Source organism: Tursiops truncatus, chromosome 18 (assembly GCF_011762595.2).
Source record: "Tursiops truncatus isolate mTurTru1 chromosome 18, mTurTru1.mat.Y, whole genome shotgun sequence".
Lineage (NCBI taxonomy): Eukaryota > Metazoa > Chordata > Mammalia > Artiodactyla > Delphinidae > Tursiops > Tursiops truncatus.
Window position 1 is genome coordinate 5,388,200 of NC_047051.1, and position 26,619 is coordinate 5,414,818.

Below are 26,619 nucleotides of genomic sequence, written 5' to 3' on the forward strand. Positions count from 1 at the left end.
GGGAATTTACTATTTCTTATGTTGTGTTTATTTTTAAATCATATATATATATCATACATATACACACGTACATGTGTATGTTTATATAATGTATTATTTTATAATAAAAATATACAGAGGGAAAGGCCCCCTATTAAGATAAGTGTCCTCATATGTATTCAAATCCTCTTAATCACACCATAAATCATAGACTATTGGGTCTGTTCATTGTCTCCTCCAGGACTGTCTCAAGTCTATTTCCGCCTCTGCTTCCCCACCACCATGGTTTCCTCACACCCTCCTCCTTTCTCACCAGCCCCACTACGGGAGCCTCACTGGTCACACTATCTCCAGCTCCATTTCCCCCCGGCCACCCCTTCACTTCGCTTAGGCCAAGGGATCCTTCTAATTTGGGGATGTGGTTGTGCCCCTCCATCACCCAGAGCTGCTCAGTAGCCTCCACCATCTGAAGGGTCACGTCCAAGTCCCCCAGCCTGGACCCTCAGGGACCTCCTTTCTCTGAGCCCATGAGTATACGTGCAGGTCCTGCACCCACCGGGCTGCCTCTAAACCAGAAGGGCTACCGACTTACCCTTCCTGTGCCCGCCTGCTTTCCCGCTGTTCCTCCAGCCTTCCCTACATTGAGGTTTATTGAGTGACAGCTCTGCTGGGCTCTGGACCAGGCCCTGGGTCCTCTCTCAAGTCTGGTAGCTCATCAACCACTGGATGTTCTCCATGAACCTTCCCCAGCTTCCAGAGTGTCCCTCTGTGATGGCTAGCTAGTCTCTGAGACGGCGCCCATAAATCATGCCTCTTGGTCTCTGCATCTTGGAGTCGTCCCCGCCCACTATGCCAGTTCTGGGCCTGAAGGAAGGCCTGACTTGTGTGTGCTTTTGGGAGCTACCTTGCTGGCGAGACTACATGAAGAGGCTGCGTGGAGAGGAGAAGCCCTGGGAGATGTGGAGACGGAGGGAGGCCCTGGCATCGCAGTGTCTCCGTGGAGCCTCTGGAAAACCCCAGTCCCAGCCACCATCTGACTGCAACTGCATAAGGTCAGCGGAACTGCCCAGCCAAGTCCGGTCGATCCAGAAAACTGTGAGAGGCATGGACCCCTACGTTTGCTATGCAGTAATAGACACCTAGGACACCCCTTCACCAGGCCCTGCTCTCACTCTTTACTCCCGTAATACCTGTTGCATTCACACCTTTATTATCTCCCTAATCATCTTGCATTGTCTCTCCCCTCTAATAGATGGTAAGTTTCTTAAGGGCAATCCTCCTTATTTCTTTCATCTGAAAAGATTCAGTATGAAAATAGAAACCACCTGAGGTGTTTCAAGCAGATGGTGATTCAGCGTTTACAAAGTCATTGGAATATAAGCTACCATTAGACTTTTGGCTTCAGGGTCATTTTGCCATGGTTGTAATCAGAGGTCTGGAAACTGCTGATCTTTCCACAGCTGCCCCACGTCCAAGAAGAGGATGGCCAAACAGCGGAATGTGGAGTTTGGCCATGGAAATACTCACATCTGCCGGAATCAGTCAGCCACGACTATCACAGGAAGAATGACTTCTGCCTTCTTTCTGTCTTCCAGACGTTATGTGACGGCAGAACCTTAACTGCACCCAGAAGTCTTGCTGTGGAAACCTCCCCTGTTTAGCATCAGCTGGAAGCGGAATCCCAGGACTGTGGAGCGAATCGCATTTATTATGGGACTTTGTATGGTGTGATTCCCTATTGCAGTTTTCTGTTTAATTGTTGTTTTTTATTCCATAAACTTGGATGAACTGCTTACAGTTTTACCAGACCCTGCGCCAATTACTGGGGATAGAAAAAGGCAAAATATAGGATCCCTACTCTCAAGAAATCCAACATCAAATCAAAAGCAAGAATCAGACTAGTGAAAGGGCACATTATAGTACAGTGTGATTAGTGCGTGAACACAGATTGACGCGAAGTGTTCAAGGAGTACAGAGGCAGGGGACACCAAGCCTGGGGGATTCCGGGGAATCTTAGCAGAGTTTGAAGGAGGCGAGCTGGAGAGAGGGGACCAAGGGAGGGAGTTCTCTGCAGAGAGAAGAGCCAGGAAGAACTGGAGGCCAGAAAGAGCACAGAGAAAAGACGCACGGGTGGCTCCTATCGCTGCCGTCAAATTACTACAAACTTAGTGGCTTTGAACGACACAAGTTTATCGTCTTACGCTTCTAAGGTCGAAGTCTAAACTGTCGGCAGGGACTGCACTCCTTGGTTCCTGCCCTTCCACCCATCACAGCAACCTCTGCTTCCACAGGGATCACGTATGTGATGCCCGATCTCCCTCTTCCCCCCACGTATAAGCACTCCCGTGATGACACTGGGCCCACCGGATGAGCCAGGATGAACTTCCCCATCTGCAAAGTCCCTTCGCCCTGCAGGGCAACATCCACAGGTTCCAGGATTAGGACCTGGCGATGTCTGGGGCCATTGGTCAGCCTGCTACTGTCCCCCTGAGGCTTCATGTGAATTCTTCTGCCCGGACAGCTCTTCTTCCTTAGGTCTGCTTCAGTGGCTCCTTCCCAGCTGCTGTGTAAACTTGGGCCATTTACTTCACCTCTTGCACTTCGGTCTCCTCATCTGGAAAATGGGGAGAATGATAGACCCAGCCTAATCCGTTTTTGTGAAGCTACAGTGAGTTAGTGTATGGAAAGCACTCAGAGCAGCACCTTCCGCAAGAACTGGCCTTTTATTGTTGTCATCGTTATTGCTCCTTTTGTCACCGAGGTCTCTATTCCAATGTCACCTCTGCAAAAACATCTCTCCTGGCCACCCTAGCTAAAGTAGGCCCCCTAGTAACTCGTTACATGTCTCTTCCTCCCTCCCTTCCTCCGTTCTTCCTTCCTTCCTTCCTTCCTTCCTTTTCCCTTCCTTGCTTCCTTCCTTCCTCTGTCTCTCTCTCTCCCCCTCCCTCTCTCTCTTTCTCTTTTTTCCATAGCAATGATCGCAATCACATGACTTCCCTGTGGTGTGTACTTCTTGATTTATTCACTGCTTTTCCTCTGCTTCCTCCCCTAGAGTGTGAGCCCTGTGTTTCGTTCACCACTGATTCCCCCGCACCAAGCATGATGCATGACACATAGAGGGCCCACAGGCAACACCTGTGAATGAACAACTCAAACTCCGTAGCCCGCATTGTCCAGTAGAGTAGCCACTGGCTGCACATGGCTGCTGAGCAGTTGAAATCTGGCTAATCCAAACTGATACGTGCTGGAGGTGCAAAACGCACATTAAATTTAGAGTTCGTGTGAAACAGTGTTAAATATCTCATTAATAATTTTCATCTTGTTTGCATGTTAAAATGATAGTCATTTGGATATATTGAGTTAAACAAAATATGTTAACATCAATTCCAGCTGTTTCTTTTTACTTCTTTTTAATATGGCTACTAAAAATTTTACATTGCATATGAGATTTGGATTCTCTCTCTATTGGAGATCACTTCCCTAGAAAGCCCTCACGGCATGTGTTCTAAAAGTTGCACTGTCTGGGTTTGAATCCTTGGTCCACCATTTACTGGCTGTGTGACCTGAGGCCAATTATTTAGCTTCTTTCAATAAATGTTAGCTGTCATTAGCTAGTTGCCAAGGAAGAAATTATTCTGTGTCAAGAAGTTCAGAAACTTATAAATGTTTGCAAGTAGAGAAAAAGAATAATATGAATCTAGAAAAATTTAGTAGACACTAGTGGTTTGGATGTCTTCACTTTTAATAATTTATGTTTCTGATGGTTTGTATTTTTCACAATAACTGTGTCACATTTGGGTGGAAAAAAATAGATATATTTTTTAAATAAATTAATAAAGTTTGCAAAAATTTCTTAGATTTGTTCATTGCAAATGTCAGCTTTCAAATCCTAAAACTGAAGGCTCTGCCCCTGAGGGTTGCCAGGCATGGATGTCACACCTCTCATATCAACCCTGACAAAGGTCCATCATCTGAGAAAGCCGACTGCATCCCACTGCTTCTGAACTAATTCTGGGACATGCTAAGCCAAACAAACATCCAGGAAACTATATAAAGAGTTTCCATGTCTCTTTTCCACATACTTCCTTTTTCCATTTTGACTTTCCTCTAATAGTTTTATGAGTGCTACAATACATAAAATATAGCCCTGTGCTGGACAGGTGCTCAGTAAATAGGGAATGACTCATTGAAGGAATGAATGCATCAATGAATTCAGTGCAACTAGCATCTCCCTTCTTCCCATCCTGTCCTTTATGCCTCTTACTGGTTTTTCATTGTTAGAGTATAATTTCCCAATGCATTTGATTCCTTTTTTCTTTTCCCTCCCCTGATGCCAGCATCCTCCATGGATTTCTTTATACTTTTCATTTAATTTACCACTTTTATGCTCTGATCCTCTTTAATACAATTTCTGGCGAAATTTCAGGAGACCTCTTTGGATTCCTCCTTTCAGCCACAGTTACAACCATGTTTTCAAAATAACTCTTCGTGTGTATAGTATACGTCCATTTATCGTTTATCTCAGAAAGGGAGAAGATATTTGTATATTTATGAATATGAGTATATACTGTGATGATATAATCAACAAACCAGAATACAGATTTCTCCATGGGACAAATAAACCTGTTTTCTTTTTTTTTTTTAATATTTATTTATTTGTTTTTATTTGGTTGAGCCAGGTTTTAGTTGTGACACGCAGGCTTCTTAGTTGCGGCATGCAAACTCTTAGTTGTGGCATGCATGTGGGATCTAGTTCCCTGACCAGGGATGGAACCTGGGCTCTCTGCATTGGGAGCACAGAGTCTTAACCACTGCACCACCAGGGAAGTCCCCTAAACCTGTTTTTTTTCAACAACTAAATTGTAAGATTAAAAAAACCCAAGAGACTGAAGAGTTAATCTCTACTATAGATTAATGAAGCCGTAAGAGATATAGCAATGGATCATAATTTGCGAACCTTTTTGTTGTACCTCATTTTTAAAAAGCAAAACTATAAAATAAAAACATTTACAGGACATTTGTGTCATTTATGAGACAATTGTAACTTTGAACACAGACTAGATAATTTTTTAAAATAAATGTATTTACTTATTTTTGGCTGAATTGGGTCTTAATTGCTGTGCCCAGGCTTTCTCTAGTTGCGGCAAGCAGGGGCTACTCTTCGTTGCGGTGCGCGGGCTTCTCATTGGGGTGGCTTCTCTTGTTGCGGAGCACGGGCTCTAGGCGCGTGGGCTTCAGTAGTTGTGGCTCGCGGGCTCTAGAGCACAGGCTCAGTAGTTGTGGCGCACGGGCTTAGCTGCTCCACGGCACGTGGGATGTTTCCGGACCAGGGCTCGCGCCCATGTGCCCGGCATTGGCAGGTGGATCCTTAACCACTCTGCCACCAGGGAAGCCCCAGACTAGATATTCGATGATATTAAAGAAGAACTGCTGTTTTTAAAATTGAGGTATAATTGAAATAACATTGTATCAGCTTCAGGTGTACAACACGATAATTCAATGTTTGTATATATTGCAAAATGATCACCACAATAAGTCTAATTAACACCCATCACCGTACGCAGTTATAAAAAATGTTTTTCTTGTAATGAGATCTTTCAGGATCCACTCTCCCAGCTACTTTCAGATATGCAGTGTTATTGACTGTAATCACCACGCTGTACATTACATCCCCATGACATTCAGTTTACAGCTGGAAATTTGTATCTTTTGACTCCTTTCACCCATTTTGTCACCCCACCCCCACTCCAGGCAACCACCAATCTGCTCTCTGTACCCGTGAGCTCTGTTTGGTTTTTTGTTCTTTTTAATTTTTGATTCCACATGTAGAGAGATCATGCAGTATTTGTCTTTTTCTGTCTGACCTTTTCACTTAGCATAATGCCGCAAGGTCCAGCCATGTTGTCACAAATGGCAATATTTAATTCTTTTCATGGCTAAATAATATTCCATTATATATATGTACCATATTTTCTTTATTCATTCATCCATTGATGGACTCTTAGGTTGCTCCTATATCTTGGAAATTGTAAATAATGCTGCAGTGAGCATGGGGGTGCATGTATCTTTTCAAGGTAGTGTTTTTTATTTCTTTGGCTAAATACCCAGAAGTGGAATTGCTGGATCATGTGGTAGTTCTATTTTTAATTTTTTGAGGAACCTCCATACTCTTTTCCATAGTGGCTGCACCAATTTACATTCCCACCAACAGTGTACGGGGGTTCCCATTTCTCCACACCCTCACCAACACTTGTTATTTCTTGTCTTCTTGATAACAGCCATTCTGACAGGTGTGAGGTGATTATCTCATTGTGGTTTGGGCTTCCTTAACGATTAATGATGTAGAGCATCTTTTCTTGTACCTGTTGGCCATCTGCCTGTCTTCTCTGGAAAAATATGTATTCAGTTCCTTTGCCTAATTTTTAAAATCAGATTGTATGGGGTTTTCTTGCTATTGAGTTGTATATTACATTTTTTGGATATTAACCCCTTACCAGATATATGGTTTACAAATCTTTCCTCCCACTCAGTAGGTTGCCTTTTCATCTTGCTGATGGATTCCTTTGCTGTGCAGAAGTGCTATTTTTAAGGTATGATAAAGATAAAAGTATTCATATTTTTAAAGATATATTCTAAAAATTTAGAGATGCATTTATATATTTTGCATTTTCTTCAGAATATTGGGGAGATGTGAACAAAGCAAAATTGGCTATGAGTTGATCGTTATTAAAACTGGGTGATGGGAGTTCCTTATACTATGTTTCTTTTTAATGTTCTTGAAATTTGTTATAATAAAATAGTAAAACATAAAATAATTGCTTATCACAAAATAAATATAATTATAGAAAATCTGAAACATACAGAAGAGTCTAAGAAAAAGGAAAAAACAAAACCAAAATTGCTCCTAACACCACAGCAGTGGTCTTAATCACTCATAGTTTGGTATGATTCCTTTCAGTCTGCAGTCTGTGCACATATATATATAAACACAGGTGTGTGCATGTGGCTATTCTAAAGCATGACCACATCTTCACAGTCTTCCCATCAAGAAGTGGAATATATGTCCTCCCTCCTTGAATCCGGATGGGCTTGTGGCTGCTTTGACCAATATAATATGGAGGAAGTAACTCCATGTGGTTGGGTCATGACAGGCCATGTGGCCTCCTCACTGTTTGCTGGGAACACATGCTCTTGGAGGCCAAAGCCACCAGGTAAGATGTTTGATGACCTTGAGGCTGTCAAGCTGTGAGGAGGCCCGAGCCACATGCAGAGGTTCCAGTTAACAGCTCCAGCTAAGTCACGTCAAATGAGGGGTCAGATACGTAAATGAAGAAGCCCCCAGCCATTCAGGACTGCCCAGCTGAGGCTCCGGGCAGTGGAGAAAAGACAGCTCCTGCGCCCCAGAGAATCCATGAACATATTGAAATAGCTGTTGTTTGAGGTGGTTTGCTACACAGTCATAGATGACAGGACAGAATTTGGTGCCTGGAAATGGGCTGTTGCCATCAAAATGCCTAAAATGTGGTGTTTGTTTGGGGACTGGCTGGCAGGGAGAAGTCAGGCAGGCATTGGGAAAGCTGATGGTGAGGGTTTGAACAAAGTGAGGAAAATGTTATTGGAGCTGAAGGAAAGGAGATACATGCTAGGTACTGGCAGAACGTTTGGCAACGCTGTCACCTGGGATACCAGGGAAAATAGGAAAGGTACTTAATAAACTCAGTAATCTGGCTGAGGAGATTTCTGGATGGGATATTAAAGGGGCCATCAACTTGTTCTAGCTGCCTACAGAGGATGTGAAGGGGTGAAAAGAATACACCGTTCAGTTATCAGTGAGGATTAAGAGGAAATGTAGAGGGCTCAGCTGGAACTTAGCCTGCAAAGGATTCTCTGAGCAAAGATCAAATCCAGGACACAGTAAAAAGAAAAAAAAAAAAAAAAGAAAAGTGTTTTCAGAATAAAAATGAAGCCAAGGGCGTGACTTTAAAGCCCTTTGTTAGCACTTAAGAAAGGTAGAGGTGCTGCTTCATAAACTCAACTAGACAAAAGGCCTTGTCAGGATGGAAAATTTTTTTCCTCTTAGGCTCAGTACCTGGGAGCCTTCCAATTTAACTGACAAGAGACAGGTGAACAGGAGAAAAAGAACACACATTTTATTAATATTTTACCTGCATGGGAGTTCACAGAAAGGAAGTGAAACTCAAAGAAGTAACTAGACTCAAGGCCTTGTATAGCATTTTAACAAAGGAAAGGAGGTTTGGGCTTCGAGAAATGATACATGTGGGAAGCGGCTAGGAAATATATGAGGAAAACGAAAGGCCGATGACGGTCACTTTAGTAAAAGGTGTGTCTGTGCAGGCTCATCGTTGTGCTGACTCTCCACCTCCAGTGACAGAAGTTGCTCTCCACTTCCCGGTACAGGAGAGGGAGGATACCTTCACAAAGGGAGTTTTATGCCCTACTTTTAGGCAGGAGAGGGAAGGACAGAGAACTCTCCCTGGATCTGCTGACTCTCAGCTGCCTACGGCCCAGGCCAAAGCGGCACATGTTGAGACGGCACATTCTGGACCTCTTCTGCCTTCTAAGAATTGCAGGGAAAACCTTACAAGCGACCTCTGTTAAACAGCAGGGCTTCTAAAGCCCTAAAGGCATTGCTACACGACAGCCACATGGGCTCAGGGTAGACGAGGAATCTCAGTGGGTGACTTTATCTAACGGAGCACGTTTTTTATAAATGGCGATATGAGAAATCCGCAGAGATTTTGAGGGAATTATATCAGCTTGAATAGAGAGGAACAGAGGTGGTACAAAATGAAATGAGGGACTTCCCTTGTAGTCCAGTGGCTGACTCTGCGCTCCCAATGCAGGGGGCCTGGGTTTGATCCTTGGTCAGGGAACTAGATCCCACATGCGTGCTGCAACTAAGAGTTCGCATGCTGCAACTGAAGATTTTGCATGCTGCAACTGAAGATTCCACATGCCACAACTAAAAGATCCTGCATGCCACAACGAAGGTCCCACAAGCAGTAACGAGGATCCCGCATGCCGCAACTAAGACCCGGCACAGCCAAATAAATAAACGAATAAGTAAATAAATAAATATTTTAAAAAACAAAACAAACAAAAAAATGAAATGAGGTCTCTGGCTGCCCAAACTTAGGCAGAAGGCAGACTGAAAAAATTTACAATCATTGGCTACTTTTTATGGGGAAAGGGAGGATGATTCAGAGAATGGGAACAAAGACCCACAGGAGAGAGGAGAAAGAGACCCACAGGACAGGGGGGAAAGTCCCAGACACTCACTCCCAGGAGGCAGGACAGAGTCCTAATCAATAAGCGAACATCACATACTGGGATGGATTTCAAAATTAATATAAACCAATGACTGCTATGCATTTCTGTTTTCTCCGCTTTGGAACAGGAGTATCTTAGCAGTCATCCTATACTCGTCCTACTGTTGTATGTTGGGTTTATTTGGGGGAGGAGTGGCAGAAAACTTGTCTCTTTAATTCATCAGTTTACAGACCAAGCAGAACCATACCCAGAGAGCTTAAGTCAAGGTGCCTAACATCCACCTGGACCTGATTTGTATTAGGAGACCCTGTCACCTAAGCCCAAGCCCAATGCCTTAGTAAGTAACATAAAACTTGAGGAGGAGAGAACTTGGACATGGAGAATGTAAATAATTTGTGGGCATGGAACTAACTGTGGCAGTTTTAAAATATGGCTGCAAATCCTTTGACATTCCTCCCATGGAGAGGTGGATTTATTCCCTTCCTCTTGAATCTGAGAGGGTTTGTAAATGCTTCAATCAATAGATTAAAAGTGGTGGTAAAAATGACACGGTGACTTCTGGAGGCTGACCACAATAGGCCATAGAGCCTCCCGCCTGCTCACTGGGAACACAGATCTGCGGAGCTCTGAACCACAACGTAAAAGTCTGACCACCCTGAGGCCTCCAAGCTGGGAGCAGGCTCGAGCCACACCGAAGGGGAGCTCTAGTTAACAAGCCACAATGATCCCAGCTTTGGGCTCCTTTCAGCCTAGGCACCAGATACGTGAATTAAAAAACCTCTAGGGAACTCCCCGGCGGTCAGTGGCTAGGGCTTGGCGCTTTCACTGCAGTGGCCCAGGTTCAATCTCTGGTCGGGGAACTAAGATCCCGCAAGCTGTGAGGTGCAGCCAAAAAAATAAATAAAATTTTTAAATGAAATAAAATTTTAAAATTAAAACTAAAGAAACCTCTAGATGATTTCTGTCCTGGCCACTCAAGTCTTCCTGAGGGTCCAGACATTGTGGAGTGGACACAAGTCATTCTTCTTGTACCCTGTCCAGGCTCCTGACCCACAGAATCCATGGACATAATGACGTGCTTGTTGTATGACACTGAGAGTGGAGCTGTTATACAGCAATAGAAACACCACCATATTAGTTTCCTGTAGGCGCTGTCACCAATTACCACAAATTTGCTGGCTTAAAACAATAAATTCATTCTCTCACAGTTTTCAGGCCAGAGTCCAAAACTGGGCTGAAATCAGGATGTGAGCAGAGCCACACTGGAGACTGTGGGAGAATATCTCATCCTTGCTTCTTCCAGCTTCTGGTGGCTGCCGGCACTTCTTGGCTTGTGGCTGCATCACTCCAGCCAACATCAAATCTCTCACTGCTCCTTCGTATCACTTTCGTGTGTGTGTGTGTGTGTGTGTGTGAAATCTACCTCTGCCTCTCTCTTATAAAGACACTTGTGGTAGCATTTAGGGTCTACATGAATAATCCAGGGTAATCTCTCCATTTCAAGATCCTTAATTTAATCATATCTGTAACAACAGTTTGGGGTGGGATTGTTGCTTTTTTGTTTTTTGGTGTTTTGGTTTGGTTTTGATTTTTATGTCCCTTTTTTTGGCTTGTTTGGTTTTTCTGCCATGCAAGGTAACAGTCACAGCTTCCAGGGATTAGGCTATAGATGTCTTTCAGAGGGCCATTTTTCAGCCTAGATACATAAATACATAGATACCTAGATGCAAAAGATCATGCTGTACATGTATATTCTTTTGCGTCATACTGTATATATTCTTTACAAGACAAAAGGAATAAGTATTCGTCAGATCATCAAACACTCTGAAAATAGCAGCTTTAATGGTTATGTAATATTCTACTGAATGGGTATACCATAACTTAGTTACCCAAAATATTAATATCAGAGACTTATTTCCAACTCCCTACTTCTGATTATTTCCTTAGATTAGTTCTAGATGTGAAATTACTAAACTTAATGAGTATATTTTAAGACTTCTAAAATATTGCCAAATTGCCATTCAAAAATATATCAATTTACAGTTTCATCAGTATAGGAGGTGCCTGTTTGCCATCCGTCACCGGATTGAGTATTGGATTTTTAAAAGTGTTATGTTATTTGATGATATTTCATTAGAAGTCTGGTATTTGTCCTGTCATTTGACATTGAATTTTTTTATATATTAAGGAAAATAATCCTCTGACATTTTGGTAGCAAAGGCTTTTTTGTCATTTTTAATTTGCTTTTCAATTTTGAAGATGACGGTTCTGATAGCTCTCTACTATTCTCCTTATAATTCTTACTTTGCCTTTATACTTAGAAAGTCTACGACATTCAGAGAGCAGACACAACCACGGTTGAAATAGCATGGTGTTCGACATCAGAAAGGCATGGGTCAAAATCTATCTCATAGGGTTAGATATTGGTTTTTGCAAAGATTAAATAAGTTAAAGAATCAAGCACAAGGCCTGGGATGCGTAAACCCTCTGGTTCCTTTCCTTCTGTTTACTAGAAAATAATAGACTCAAGCAGCTCACAAAAAATGCAAATGCCAAAAAATATGAAAATATGCTCAACCTGCTTAGTACATCATGGAACATAAAATTAAGTTAGTTACCATTTTCTGTCCATCAAATTAACAAAAATTTAAGCAATAACCTCTAGTGCAAAGAGGCCATGGAGAAAGGGGAACTCATTATAGGCACCTGTGCGGTACTGTTAATTGTTAAACCTTTTTGGAAAGCAATGACTATATTTATTACAGTTTAAAGGCGAAAAAAAAGTTTTAAATTGAGCATTTTCTTTGACCTAGGATTTCCTATTTGAGTTATCTATCCTTTACAAATACAAAGAGGGGCTTCCCTGGTGGCGCAGTGGTTGAGAGTCCGCCTGCCGAGGCAGGGGACACGGGTTTGTGCCCCAGTCCGGGAAGATCCCACATGCCACGGAGCGGCTAGGCCCGTGAGCCATGGCCGCTGAGCCTGCGCATCCGGAGCCTGTGCTCCGCAACGGGAGAGGCCACAACAGTGAAAGGCCCTCGTACCGCAAAAATAAAATAAAATAAAATAAGATACAAAAGGATATATGTAAAACGATGCTTACCTTTGGACCACTTATGATAGCAAAATGCTGACAGCAACGTGAAAATCCATCAGTAGTAGAAAAGCAGTTGAATAAATGTGTCTTTTCAGTTTCTACCCACTAAAATGTAAGCTTCCCAAGAACAAGGATTTTTATCTGTGATCTTAATGCTGTTTTCCCAGCACCTAGAGCATAATAAACATTCAAAGAAATTGTTGAGTAAACGAATAAAATCTGGTATACCCAAATTTATAAAATGCAGTGGCCGTTAATAAGTCAGTTGGATTTAAAAAAAAAAGTCAGTTGGATTTATATATAATGACCTGGGGAAATGGCCATGATATATTGTTAACTGATAAAAGCAAGTCACAACGAAAAGTATGACTTCATTCTTTTTTAAGGAGAGACAAAAGGAAGAACAAGATAAGTGATACACGTTTGCCTAAGCACAAAAAATTCTTGGGATGATATGGACCGGGGTGTTAACACTGGTACCCCAGAGGGATGGGATTGAAAGAAGGGGCAAATTTTAACTTTTTCCACCCCTCTGCATTGTTCAAACTTGTTGGAAGGAATTGTTCCGTGGAAGGCCTCAACGTGCGTTCATAAAAACTTAAACCAGACCAGGCTTTGCTATGGGAAGGACAACCTCTTTGAGTCCTTTGCCCCCGCGTTAGGAAAACAGGTCCTTGGCAACAGGTCCTTGGCGTTACTAGGTATTCTTTTTACAGTATTGGTTTGTTGCTTTTTTGATTTTTGTGCCCCTCCCCCCAACACAACCCCCGCCTCCCCCGAGTTTGCTCAGCCCGTCCCCTTCCTGCGGGTATCTTTCCTGTCCAACCTGCCAACTCCCCCTGCGCGCTTATCTGACCCCGTGCTCTGCAGCGGCACCCGCGCACCGTGTGCACGCCCGACCTTTGCCACCTTCCGTGCTCACGGCAACTGCAGGAGGATGTGGTTTACAGAACACGTGGACCGAGGCTTCTCACTCCAGCGCCCTTATTTCCGAAATGGTCCCCCCAAGCGCAAGGCCCATCTCCAATATTCAAAGGAACCCCAGAGGAGGGGGCCGGGCTTGGAGGAGGAGGGCGGGGCGAGAGGGGGAGATGAGGTGTGGAGAAGCACCTGCCGGCGCCTCCACCACTATTAATATTAACTTTTATTAAGACTTGGCCCTTCTCTCCCTGGGGCTTCACAAAGCAGGAAGCCAAGGGCAGGGGTGCAGGGAAGGGAATTGGCAGGAAGAGAAAACCTTGAGTAAATTATTTAGCCGTGAGTCGAGATTAAGAGTGATTCCGCCCTCTCCCCTCCCCCACCCGCAAATTGGGCCCAGGTTGGGGATCAGCCCTCAAACCGCCACTAATCGTTTCAGCTGGACGACATCTGGAGTCTGGTGAGGGGCAGGCCAGGGAGACGTCTGTCGGCGACACGAGGTGCGAGGGCGGTGGGCACCCACCGGGCCCCCGGCTCCGGGGGACGTGGCCTCTCCGCAGGTTAGGCCGCGCCTGATGGCGATGGAGGGAGGAGGCTGAGGTCGAAAGTGCCAGAGCGCGGCCGGGAGAGGCGCAAAGGGGTGGGCTTGTTCGCACCCGCTGGGCCAGGCGACACCTGCTGCCGTGGACCCCGGCCCTGCGCCCTCGGCGGGGAAGAGGGAGAAGCAGCCGAGGGCCGCAGGCTCTCCCTGGGGCCGCTCCTGCGGCGCCTCCGCCGGTTGCCCCTGCCGCTCCCCGCCCCCCGCCCCGCTGGTTCCGGCTCTCCCGTCCTCGGACAGTCGGGGACCCGGCCGCTCCACCGGAGCAGCAGCGCCGCCTGCCGGACACCTCGCGCAAGCTCGGCCGCGGGAGGGGCGGCAGAGAGTGGGGCTGAGCGCGCCGACCTCCCGCCTCCCCTTCAAAGTCAAGTCCCTCCCTCCCGCCCGGCGGCCGCGGCCGCCGCCGCCACCGCCCGCGGCGCTCAAGCCCGACGTGGAAGCTGCCGCCGCGCTCCTCACCGGGGCCCGGTTCCCGGCACCTCCGCCGCCCATAGCGGGGCACGCCGTTGAAAAACTCAGAGTACGTTTAACCGTGATGACAAAAGCAGCTGTGGAAACCAAGCTGCTCCGAAGAGGAAAAGGAACGTGCCCGTGATCTCGAGGCGCGACTTCCGGGGCGCAGACGGCGGCGGCCCCCCCGGGCTTCCCGCCAGGTTGGCGCGGCTGCCACGGGGGCCTCGCTGCGCTTCCACCTCGGGAGGCGCCAGGCCGCCCGGAGACAAGCGCGGCCTTTCCCCGTCGGGCGAGGAGCCGGCGCGGCGTCCGAGGCCGGGAGCGACGCGACCCCTGCGCCCCGGCGCCCGCGGCGCGCTCCTGCGGCTCGTGGCGCTTGGGCGGTGGGTCCTGAGGGCCGTGGCGAGAGTCCGGTCCTTTGATCCGTGGGCCAGGCCGCAGGGGGAGGGGCGAGGCCGCTGCCACCTGAGCGGCATCTTCGCTGCAGGCTGGGGCCGCGCACAGACGCCTCGATACCAGGCCTACTGCCCTCCCCCGAGCCCTGTTGTAGACGACCGGCCTGTCTGGACATGAGCAAAGCATGCTTTCATTTTTTCTGTCTAAAACATTCAAAGACTCGAATCCAGGCAGTAGTTTCTCCGAGATAGAGGTGTGAGGTGGCGGCAAACTAAAAGTTCCCGCCAAGGGAGCAGTTTGCTGCCTGTCTGTTTTGTCTGGCTTTACACTTGCGAACGTAGCGCCCAGCTTTGTGCAGCAATCCAAGCCCATCTAAAAATCTGCTCCCTGAACAGCTTGCGACGGCCCGATTGTGTGGTCATTTGGCCTTGTGGTTCTCCGTCCTGGCCACGTGTCCACCCAAGAGCAGCTATCCTAACACTGTAGGTGCATTTCAAGACTCTAACCCTAGAAATGAGGAAGAAATGTTGCTTGTTGGTTTTCTGTGGGCTGAAGAGCATGACCAAGACCTGTCACTCTGAATCAGGGTCTGTTGTGTTTAACAATATATCACTAACAGATGTCTAAAAGTATAAAGATGGTTATATGAAATTCATAGACACGATGAAAATTACAACAGGAACACATGAAAATAACTAGAGGAATTTGGATTTCTGAAATTTGCATTATTTCAATAAAGTGATTTGAGGGGGAACATTATTTTTTTTTAATATGTGTGGATTCCTTACGAGCAGTCTCTCTTTTTGTCCTTCCTGCATGCTTCTATATTGCTATTTATTGGACAATGGTCCCTGGTTCTCGCTCAAGTATGTCTTTCTTCTGTTTGCTTCTGGCAATGCACATACACCCTAACATAGGTGTGCCTAGAAAACGGAGGGAGGGCTGAAAATAGAATCTAGATCCATTGAGTTTTGTTGTGGTTGTTTTTAATATATTAGATACACAAAGTGAAAGAACATATACTGTGGCTTTCATGAATAAAAGACAGAGCCTGGCGACACCATTTTTAACAGCTCCTAATCTGTGGTTTAGGTACTTAATCTTTGTCACTGATTCTACTAAATGTCAGTGAGTTAAAATTATTTAAGTGCCACCAACAAGCCATTGTATGCTTATACTGCGGTGACTTTAGCTCCTACTTTGTTTTTCATTATTTGCTTTCCTGAGGTTGGAGAGGAATTTATCAACTACCACTTGTATAAAACCTATTATTGTCATACTGCAGGTACAAAGTGTTATGAGAGCAGACTGTCCTGAAAGTTCTGAGATAACAAATGAACAATTAGAAAATAATTTCTTTCCTAGAAATTAAAACACAAATATTAAAAGACATGAAATGAAAAAAAAAAAAGATGTGCTGATACTGATTGTGAAAAAAAGGGTGGGGGGCCATGAAATGCCTAGGTTCCTACTTACCAATAAAATTATTTGAGGCATAGACCCAATACATGACCTGAATATATTATTTTTTTAAGCACGTGTGTGTGTGTGTGTGTGTGTGTAAAGGGACAGTTTGGTCATCACTGAATCCCAGGGAACTCTTCTTCATAGATCAAAACTGGTTGTGTTATGGTTTACGGATTAGATCTCTAGCAGAGAATCACCAAGATCCCGGAGAAAGAACGAACTGGTCATTAACTCTGGGCCTCTGGCAACTTAGTTGATATTATCCATATAAACTGAGGTTAGTGACAAATTGCAATTTGAAAAAGCTGTTGTTAAAACAAATGTTTGGGTACTAGAGACACAGACCCAAAAGGTCACCTACACACTTGCCCCCAGCTTCTCTAAACTGATACCTCCAAGAAGAATGTCAAGGTAAATGTTGCTATAATCTCTGGAACTGACAGATTCTACTTTCCTTATTTGGAATTTGAGGGGGTTTTCCTAGATCTATTTTCATAACCTTCAAGAAATGAATGATATAAGAAGTATATATTCCCTCTGGTTTGTAGCTAAGTAAAGAAAATATTTAGCGATTGTTCTGGCCCAGTATCCCTGGGCTTGTCCCAGGTATCAATAAAACCTGCTTGGTTTCCTAAAATCATAGTCATCTCTTGAAGAAGAGGACGAGGCAAAAAGAGAAAGAAAAAAAAAGACTAAATGTGAGAATTATGGGGGTTGGAAGATCGTATAGTCTAAATGGGATTTAAGAATATACTTTAAAAGTTAATTTAAAATTTCCAGGTAACCTACGTTATTTAGGTATGTTTTCTTTATCCTCCAAAGCAAAACTAATTTAACACAAGATCTGCTGCTATAGTTTTAATGTAAGGGAAGAATTATGGGGGCTAGAAGAAAATGCTTGCGTTAAAATGACTTCGAGGGAAGAGTCAGGCTTGAAGAATTCAATCCGCAGCAGCTTTTTGGGGCGGCCCCCGGAAGAGTACGGAATTGAGGTGTTGAAATGGAAATTGTTTCAAAATAAAGAAACTCATCATACCATCTAGGTAGAGTATCTGCCTCTCTGCCTCCTTTGGGTTAAAGGATCCTGACTGATAATGAGGTTCCCAACTACAACCTCAACTAATCTGAGTCTCCTAATACAACTGGAAGTGTTTGGGGATACAGTATCTCTCCTGGGAGATAAAAGGGCAGGTAAGCTATGCAGGGCAGTAACTCATCTTCTCCTCTGGAATGTTAGTGCTTTGCCACTTGAGATTCTGTGCAGACACCTAGGCACTGGAAATCAGAAGACAACAGACTTGAGGCTATTTTGACAAAGTAAGCAGAGCTGAATACATTAGAAAAACTTCTGGAAGGAGTTATTCTCTAATGATTTGAGAAATTATCCTCGTTCAAAAATTCACTTTAAGCACGCTTGAGCCCTTCAGAGACGATGATTCATCGTTAAAAGGAGGAGGAGTTCATGTCATTATTGGGGTCTCATCATAAGTGTACACTGTAACTTGCATTTGCTTACGTTACCTCATTTGATCGTCATATTACAAATGAGGAAGTTGTGGCTGCGAGGTTGTGATCTCCCCAAGGCCCTTAAACTAACAAACAGCAGCCTATTTCTAAAACAAGGTGCAAATAGTGCTCTTAAAAACATATAAGCTCTTCTTAAGATTCTGTAGCTGAGATTTCTTTATTTCTGCTTGTTGCCTTCTCTTATCTTTTCCTGGGTGGTTGTGAATGACAACAGCCAGAATACTGCTGTTTATATATTTAGATTTCTATTTAAGATTAGTGTTCTTGACTAGATACTTGACTATCTAGTAGGAGGCCTTCTAGTCGGAGGCCTCCTACTAGATAGTATCAGAAAGAAGTGAAACTCATTGAAACTGTCATTGCTTTCACTAGCAGTCCATCTTGTTAACTTTATTAGATGGATATGATAAAGTTATGAATTGTTTACAGGAAAAAAAAAAAGACCAGGCCTGTTTTCTCTCCATATATCCCCTTTCTTGACATGAGTTCCACAATACTGGTACACTCTTTCCTTATATTAATATCGTACCCATATTGCTGTAATTTTCTTAAAGGAACGTCTTGTGCAAAAAGACCCCCCTTTTTTTCGGGGGCGCCCTGCGGCGTGCGGGATCTTCGTTCCCAGACCAAGGATCGAACCCGCGCTCCCTGCAGTGGAAGCGCGGGGTCTTAACCATTGGACGACCAGGGAAGTCCCCCAAAAGACTTAGTGGATAGCTCCCCTCCCCCAAATTTGTTTTTCTTAAACATTCACCAGATCCAAGAATCTTCTGCACCTGACCTAGTTTGTACTTAGTTTCAACAGGCCCGGGACCGTGGCGGGGAAGGCTCGCCGCGTGGGTCTGGGAGCAGCGGAGTCGGAGACGCCCTGGAGTTTGCACCTCTCAGCTGGGTCACAACTGTGTCTCTTTCCTCCAGAGGCAGCGAGCAGCGCGCGCACCGGCGCGCGCCCCCTGGCGGCCCGAACCCGGGACAGGGCACCTGGAGGCCCGAGGGGTTGGGGCCCCTTGACCCCCGGCACGGTGCGGGCGGCGCTCGGAGCCGCTAGGTCTTGTCGTCAAAAATAAACCCGGGTATCCCGGCGCCGACCTCCCTAAGCCTCTCCAGGCTGCGCCGCCCGCTCGCGCCCTGTCCCCGCGTTCCCCCGGGCTTGCTCCAGGGGTGGTGCCTTGGCGTCGGAGGCGCGGTGGCCTCACTTGCCGGCGGGGGCCCTCATTCCTGGCCTTTTCCGCGGCCTGGTGGCCGGCGGCCCGCTCGCCGCCCAGAGCAGGGTCCTCGCAGGTCCGAGAGCAGCCAAGCGCCCCTCCGCGCCCGGATGCGCGCCGCGCGCGGGCGTCAGCGCTCTCGGGCCGAGCCCCGGGAAGGGGAAGAACTTGTAATCGCTTGCAGCGGGACAATGCCGACTTTTGAACCTCTAACCACTAAGCAAACAACCCTTGTGCTCTCGCTCCACTGTCCAAACAGGGTTTATTGACAGGCGTTTCACAGCAACGCATAGCAACCTCGGCGGCGGCCCGGGGTCGGGCACGCGGGCGCGGCCGGGAGCGGGGTCCGCGCCGCCCTCCCCGCGCCGGGCGCCGCGGGACCTCCCGGTGCTCCGCGGACCCAGGTGCGTCTCCCGCCTCGGCCGGGCCGCCTCCTGCCCAAGAGGCGGGCCAGGCCCGCTCCCTCTGACTTCGGGGGCCGCGGGCCCAGCCCCGGAGCCCTTTCCCAATCCCGGAGTGAAAGGCGCCACCTGCAAGGGCCGCGGAATCGGGGAGATGCTCCAGGGGCTATTTCTGCCTCGCAGCTCCGCTCATCCTGCCCAGCCCTCGGGGCACCCCTTCCCTCGGTGGAGGCGCTGATTAGGGCTCCAGGCTGCCTGTGGGAAAGACCGCAACGGAGGACAAAGCCCTTCTCCGCAGGCCCCACCGAGAGCGCCCAGGTCGGCGGCTTCCAGGGCCAGAAACCTCAAGGGCAGCAGCCCCGTCCCCAGCGGATCAGACAGATAACGAGCAACCATCACTAAAAAGATCTTCTTTTGCTGGGTCTCGAATTCTTGTCTGCGGGGGGAGGTGGAGGGAGGAGCGGGGAAGGGAAACTGCGCAGGACAAGGCAAGGGGTGGAGTCAGAAAGGGCTCACGGAAACCGATATACTGGAGTCTACATTCGTGGAAACGTTGCCTTGGGGAAACAGAAAATCGAAATTTTTACTTGAATGCTTGTGTTTAGCTGGATGGGGGGGGCATCCTGGGGAGAAGGGAGTCACCGATGAAGGGAGTGTGCGCGATTGCCTCAGTGTGGACTCGATGCGACGCTGTGAGCGGGCTCTCTCACCCTCACTCCCCATCATTCCCCCAGCTGAGAAGCAGCTGAGCGCTCAGCTGTGCATTTTGCCCACAGGCACCCCCAGGAGAACCACACATTCCACAATCCGAGGCTGGGCTCGGGCTTGGGGGCAGGGTAGGTCTCAGAACCTGCTCCCTCAGGCTTCTGCCGCTCTGGGGTAAAATGAGGTTGTCCAGATAACCTTCTCCACTCCCCTCCTTGATTTTCCTAATTCTAGCTGGCAAGTAGAGAGGATATTTCATTACTTAAAATACTACTACTAATAATAATTGCAGACAAAATCTGAAGGTGATAAGGACAGAATCTGAAATCTGGAAAGCTCCTTTATCTCTTTTTTTCTTTTTAGAAAAAGAAAATTCAACTGTGTTCAAATACCGCCCCCCCCCCCACTTCCCTTCACCGTATCACTTCTCTCTGCATGGATCCAGAAGGCTTTAAAAATGCTGGCTTGGATGTTACACAGACCAATAACCCAAACAGCAGCAACAACAACAAAAACTCCCCCTTTTCATCAGCCCCAAGATTGTGAAAATCACAGGAAGTCCAGGCTGGCTCTGGCATTTATAGGACTGACATACATTCAGCCCAGAGCAGCTCTGGTGACAGGCTTTCTAAACAAGGCCCTGTCTCGGGCCGCCTCGTCAGCCCTGGAGTCCAGTAACCTCCCCCTCACACCACACACTGCACATGCACCAGTCAAGCCTTTCCTGGCCTGGGAAGGGAAGAGAAGAAAGACAGAGACCTGGGGGTTCTGCACTCTTCAGTGGGTCCGGGTTTCCATCTCAGCCGCCTCTAGCTTCTGTGGTCTGAACCTTGCCTGCCCTTGAGGCAAGAGGGCCCAGCGGGTCCTTGGAGGGCAGTGAGTGGACAGCAGCCATCTTGACTCCATCCCTGGCGGTCCCCCAAGTCCCTCTCCCCCGTCAGCTCCAACCAGAGAGGCAACCTGCAGATTTTGAAGGCAAAGAGCTGAGGAAGGGGCTGAAAGGCTGGTCTGTTTAGCCAGTCCAGGCAGCGTTTCTGCCAGTACTAAAGGAAGCCCCAGTGGTCATTTCCCATCTCCTCAGTGGCAGAAAGAGTCAGACCAGAAAAAGTCAAAATCTGGGAGAACGTCTTCCTTGAGGCCTCCAACCGCACTTGTCTTTCCCCCAGGCCCCCATGTTTCCTTGGAGGGCTAGGTCGGTTGGTGAACGGTCGTGGGTGGGAGGGGAGGGGTCTTTCCTGAGGATTCTAGCAGAGTCCATGCTCCTCATGGCTCAGCCTGGAATTGCTCTGCTACCGCAGGCCACTGTGGGTCACTGGGTGACAGTGGGGTTTAACACCCCCCCAGTCGGCCCCAGAACCCCAGGGACAGGGCCAGGCACCGAGCCCTGCAGGGAAGACACGGGACTCAGGGGCTCCGGGACACTTCTCAGGGGACCTGGCTGCGGTTGGGGAGCCTGTGGCTGGGACGACGGCGGCTGCTGCAGCTTTTTCTTGTTGATCTTCCTTTCCTTTGCTCTGCGGTTCTGAAACCAAATTTTAACCTGGAAATGGAAAGGCGGAGAGAAACAGAAGGTGGTGAAGCCGCTGCGAAGGAAAAAAGGGACAGTGTTCGGCACAAACACCAGTGTCCCCTTCTCCGGCCAAACAAGTGCCCTCTGGACCTGAAGGATCCCAGCCCTTCACACAGCTTTCCATGGACGATCCCGTAATGGCCCCGCGCTGGGGTGCTTGTTGGAGCCCTTCCCAAGCCCAATTCAGGCTCGAAAGAGAAGAGCTTCCCCCTCCCTTCTCTTTCCCCAGGTTTCTTTCCAAAGCAACCTTTATCTACAACTTTACTGGAAAAGTTCAGAGTCTCAGAAGCAAGGAAAACAGAAACCACCAGGCCCTTTTCACACCAAGCAAGAGGAGGCCAGGGCTGGATGTACTTCAAAATAACAACCTTTGGCCTCTCAAAGCTAAACTGAAATGTAATATTCCTCACCTTGGGGCTGAGAATGAGTTTTAATGTGGGGTTTCCTGACTGTGAATTTGACTTTTTTTTTTTTTTTCTCCCAGACCACACAGAGCGTTCCGGAGGCAAGCCTCAACCCTCTAGTTTTCATGGGCAGGGATTGGGGTCTTATATTAATTTTTTTGCCCAGGTACCGTGCTGGGTACAGAGAGAGTAAGCCTTTAAGTCTTTATTGACCCAAATAGAATTCTGGATTAGACTATAGTCAGTTTTTTCTTGTACCTCCCAGGTCCCCCAAAATAGAAAAAAAAAAAGTTCAACAATATATATTTTAAAAAAAGAAGACAACTAGAGGGGGAAAAAGTCTTAATAAAAAGCATCTGGAAGGAAAATGCTCTCCATCTTCTTGCTTTAATCTGCCCACAGAACTAGGTGGATCCTGGGGCCTGGCTTCTAACCCTCTTCACTGGACTCCCCCAGGTAGTGACCAGGCCCTGGAGGGTTCCCACCTGCCTCTCGGAGAGCCCCAGCGTGGCGGCCAGCTCGGCTTTCCGCCGGATGGTGATGTAGCGACTGTAGTGAAACTCCTTCTCCAGCTCCAAACGCTGGTGGTCCGTGTACACGACTCGGTATTTGTCTTTCGTCCTGGTTTTCACTGTGGAGGAAGGCGAAGTTAGCACTGAGAACTGCAAGGCAGCCCATCAGTCATGGGTAATGACAAACCTCCCTAACCCAAGAGCCATTTCTCTTCCTCCACCGCCCTGGGGGGCCACGGTTTGGCTGGTTCCTGCTGAGTCTGACAAGACCCCCCCAGAGGGTCCTGGGGGGAGGGTATGGGGCTATTCGGGACAACTAAACTGGTCTTGGGGTTAAGCAGTTTTTGAAAATTAAGAAAAATTTTAAACTCATATACGCAGAAGATAGCAGAACCCCACCACCGGTTTTGTAAACCAAATACAGTACCTGAGGCTGGTGCGGCCCAGAGGAAAAGAGGGCCGGGCAGAGGCACCAGAGTCCTGGGAATATTCAGATTTTCAGGCCTACCAGGGATAGAAACCTACCCTAAAAACAGCCGGCATTGTGAATATGTGTTGTTCGTGGTGGTGGGGGGGTGTTACTTTCTGTTTGTTTTATTAGAAGTGGGAAGGGGGTGCAGTAGCTGACGTGTTCCCTCAAGTCACCAGAAACACACACACTCACACTCACACACGCACGCCCTATCTATCGGGTGGAAGGAATTCTGAGCCGGGGTCTGGTAGGCAGATGATCCTTCTCTCTGGGGACGCTCTACACCTGGCCGAGCGTGGCTTGGCATTTGGCACTCTTTCTTTTTTAATCCTCCATTTATTTCTGCTGCAAACCCTGCCAGGGCTATCCTGACCAGTGATCTATGCTCATTGGATTGAGTCAACATATTAAACCTTGGATTGATTGTTTTACTGAAGGGCCTTGACAAACAGCGCGACCAAGTCGGAGCAGGCCGGAGCCTGGTGTCTCCACCAGGTCTGTCCCAGGTCAGCCCTCGGCACAGCCCCGCTCAGGAGCTGTTCTCTCCCACTTGGCCTCAGGTCGGGGTCTTCTCCCAGCAGAACAGGTTCAATCGCCCTGTGCCCGGTGCTACAGTTAGATCTAAAGGGTCTGGGAGTTGCTCGGAGGTGTTTAATGCCCCGCAGGCCGACTTTGTTCAGGTAAAACCCTTTGCAAACCACAACAAAAGCGCCCTGGGAAGATACAGGCCGGATCAGAGGGAGCTCCCCCAAGCCGCTGAAAGGAGAACACAGCCCCAAACAATGCAGGACAAGGCGATCTTATCAAAGAAAAGCCCTTTCAATGCCTTAATAACAACCGCATTCTGTTTGAATTACCACTACTGAGCAAATGGCGGCGGGGCTTTCATCCCCCTCCCCGCCAGGCGCATTAACATCAACACGGCCAGCAGAAGCATTTGAATGCGCGCTGCAGCCCCGACCCTGCGCCCGCGAAGAAATTAAAGGGAACTGACACGTCCCGGGAGCCTGCGCTGCCGCCTCCAACCCACTCGAGCTGCCAGCGGTAGTGGCCCCTTCGTACAGAGGAGCAAACTGAGAATCAGACTAGGTCACGCAGATAGTATAAGGCGGGGCTGGCACCGGAGCCAGGTTGGAGCCACAAAGGACAACCTCCAGGGCTGGAGAGCCGGGCGCAAAGTTCTCCCAGCCGAACTCTCCAGCAGCGATAGTGGCCTTGAGGTACTTGGGAGCGGCTCTGGCTCGGGGGCTGCCTTTTCCGTATCCCAGAGGGACCGGGGGACGCGGTGACCAGGACCCCTGTGCGCCCCGCGGCCAGCGCCCCAAGGGCCTTGGAGGCGCCCCGCACCCTCTGGGAACCAAGGCGGGGACTAGAAGAGGGGAGAGATGAGAGGGACTTGTCAGAATTCATTATTGACTGCGAAAGTCACCACCCTCTTTCCGGGCCCTAAAAGAGACAATGGCAGGGCTGGGAAGGTGTATATCAAAGCGGGCCGGGCGGAGTACCACCCCCCCTCGCCCCTTGACAGATGACACTCCGCAGAGGAGTCGGGCTCCGGCCCGCGGGCCGCGGTCTCCCCACATTAGCATCACAAGGGCGCCCGGCGCCGACTGCGGTCTTGCCACCTCGGCGCGGGACTTCACAGCGGCCTCTCATCTGCTGACCCCGCGGCCTGGGCTCCTGCGGCTCCCCTCCCTCTCCTCACCCCCGCCCGCCCCTGCTCCGCGGTCACTCTCCCGGGACTGGCCAAGGGTCTCCCTTAGGCCGCCCCAGCCCCGCCGGCTGCGCCCCAGGCAGGTTCTGTGGCAAAGAGCCTTCCTTGGAGCGCGCTCTGTGCAGGCGAGGGCGCCTCCTCTTGGGGAAGGGACTCAGCCGAGGTTCCAGGTCTGCCCTGAGGCCTTCTCCCCGGGCCGCCGCATTTCCCACCTGGTCGGTCCTGGCATGTGCCCAGTGACGTAAAAACCGAGGCCCAGAGACAGCCTCCAACGGCTGCTCTGATTTATACGGCTGTAATTGGCTATAAACTTCTGCAAAGTGTCCATAACCTGCGTGCGGGCCGGGCTGGGCCAGAAAGGAGGGAAGAGAAAAAAGCGGAAGTGCAGAAGGCTGGGAAAGACTTCGTGGAGTAAAAGGGACCCAACAGGACTCTCTCACCACACCTACTGAACTTCCTTCCCACCCTGACACACATTCCGACACCAGAAGGGGCAGACCCGGAACCTACGAGACACACACACACACACACACACACACACACACACACACACGAGAGGAGACCCTGCAAAGGAGGGTTCCAGAGAAATGATCCGTGTCTGGAGCAGCGGCTGAATCTGCACCACGACTTCCTCTCCTTCTCCCTCTGCAGAAAGGAGGGGAGTCCCGGGGTGTCTTGTCCCAGCCCTCCGGCTTTTGATTGAAATAACCCCTTTGCAGATCAAAGGTTCAAAGACCCGGGCGCCCCCGCCTTCCCTACTTAGCTCCTGGGGCCAACACCTTCTTTCCAGCTTCAGCAGCTTTGCCGGGTCTCCCTACGCGCTGGAGCTCCGATGCCCAGAGTTGCCCCGAATGGGCAAATCTGGTCCCACGCGCAGCCTCGCCGCCCTCCTGGTCCCCAGACCACCACTCATCCCGGGTGGCCCGGACGGGCAAGGACGGCGTGCACAGACGGTCTAGAGCCCGGCCCGGGGGCGTTCCAGGGAAGCCGCGAACCGAGCGAGTGCGAGCGGCAGCAAGTGAGGAGGGCGATCCCGCTCCCGTGCAGCCGCGCTCCGCCGCCCTTCGCGGGACTCTCCCAAGAGTCTAAGGACGTTATGAATGAGGGACGGGAGGAAAGAGGAAGCGTCCTCTCTGTCCTACACTGAACACTGCTCGCGAGACCACAATAGTCACTCCCGACCCCAGCCAGCCCAGACGCAAGGGCCGGGGACCGGGGGGGCCGGAGCCCCCAGACGTTGTCGCCCCGCCCCCCTGGCGCGGAGTCCCCAGACCGCCCCGGACGCCGGTCCGCACAGGGCACTCGCCGCCCCGCAGCCAGAGGCCGAGGCCGCGCCTTCCCCGGGCGCCCGCCGGCAGGGCGCCGCCGCGCTTACCTTGGCTGCCGAGCGACGGCTGCGCGGGCTTCCGCATCCACTCGCACAGGTTCCGCCGCTGGCCGCCGGGGGACAGCTGCTCGGCGGCGGCGGTGACGGCGGGCCCGGGGGGGCCGGGGTTGAGCGTCTGCAGCAAGCCCGAGGCGCAGGAGGGCGCGGCGGCCGGGTGGTGCGGGTGGTGGTGCGGGTGGTGGTGCGGGTGGTAGTCGGCGGGGCTGCTGTAGCCCATGGCGGCGGCCGGGGAGCCCCCGTTGAGGCCGTGGGCCACGGCGTTGGCGGCGGCCGCCGCGCCCCCCGGCGCGTAGCCGTTCCAGTCCTCGCGGAGCGGGGCGCCGTACGCGGGCGGCCAGGACGGTCCCGCGGACTGCGCGCTGTCCAAGTTCGCGGCGGCGGCGGCCGCCACATGGTAGCTGCCGTAGTCCGGGTACTGCGGGGGGCTGACGAAGTTCTGCGGAGCCAGGTTGAGGCCGCCGGAGTGGCGCACGGAGCTGGGATACATGCTCACGTCCTTGTCCAGGAGGTAGCTCACGTACAT

General features: G+C 49.3%; 1 protein-coding gene and 1 long non-coding RNA gene across 3 annotated transcripts; both read right to left on the reverse strand.

Moving 5' to 3' along the window:
• Window positions 1-2,131: 2,131 nt before the first annotated feature.
• On the reverse strand, window positions 2,132-14,415 carry LOC141277091 (uncharacterized). 2 transcript variants are annotated; one of them, XR_012327833.1, is made up of 3 exons: window positions 14,343-14,415; window positions 12,374-12,537; window positions 2,132-2,593 (listed from the first exon to the last, which is right to left on the reverse strand). It is a non-coding gene; the product is annotated as an uncharacterized lncRNA (long non-coding RNA). The 2 variants fall into 2 exon arrangements; XR_012327834.1 differs by lacking the exon at window positions 14,343-14,415 and adding an exon at window positions 13,809-14,081.
• Window positions 14,416-21,346: 6,931 nt separating this feature from the next.
• On the reverse strand, window positions 21,347-26,619 carry CDX2 (caudal type homeobox 2). The gene is made up of 3 exons (XM_033843687.2): window positions 26,085-26,619; window positions 22,497-22,642; window positions 21,347-21,577 (listed from the first exon to the last, which is right to left on the reverse strand). Exons 1-3 carry the CDS (start codon window positions 26,617-26,619, stop codon window positions 21,347-21,349), a joined length of 912 nt encoding a protein of 303 aa, XP_033699578.1.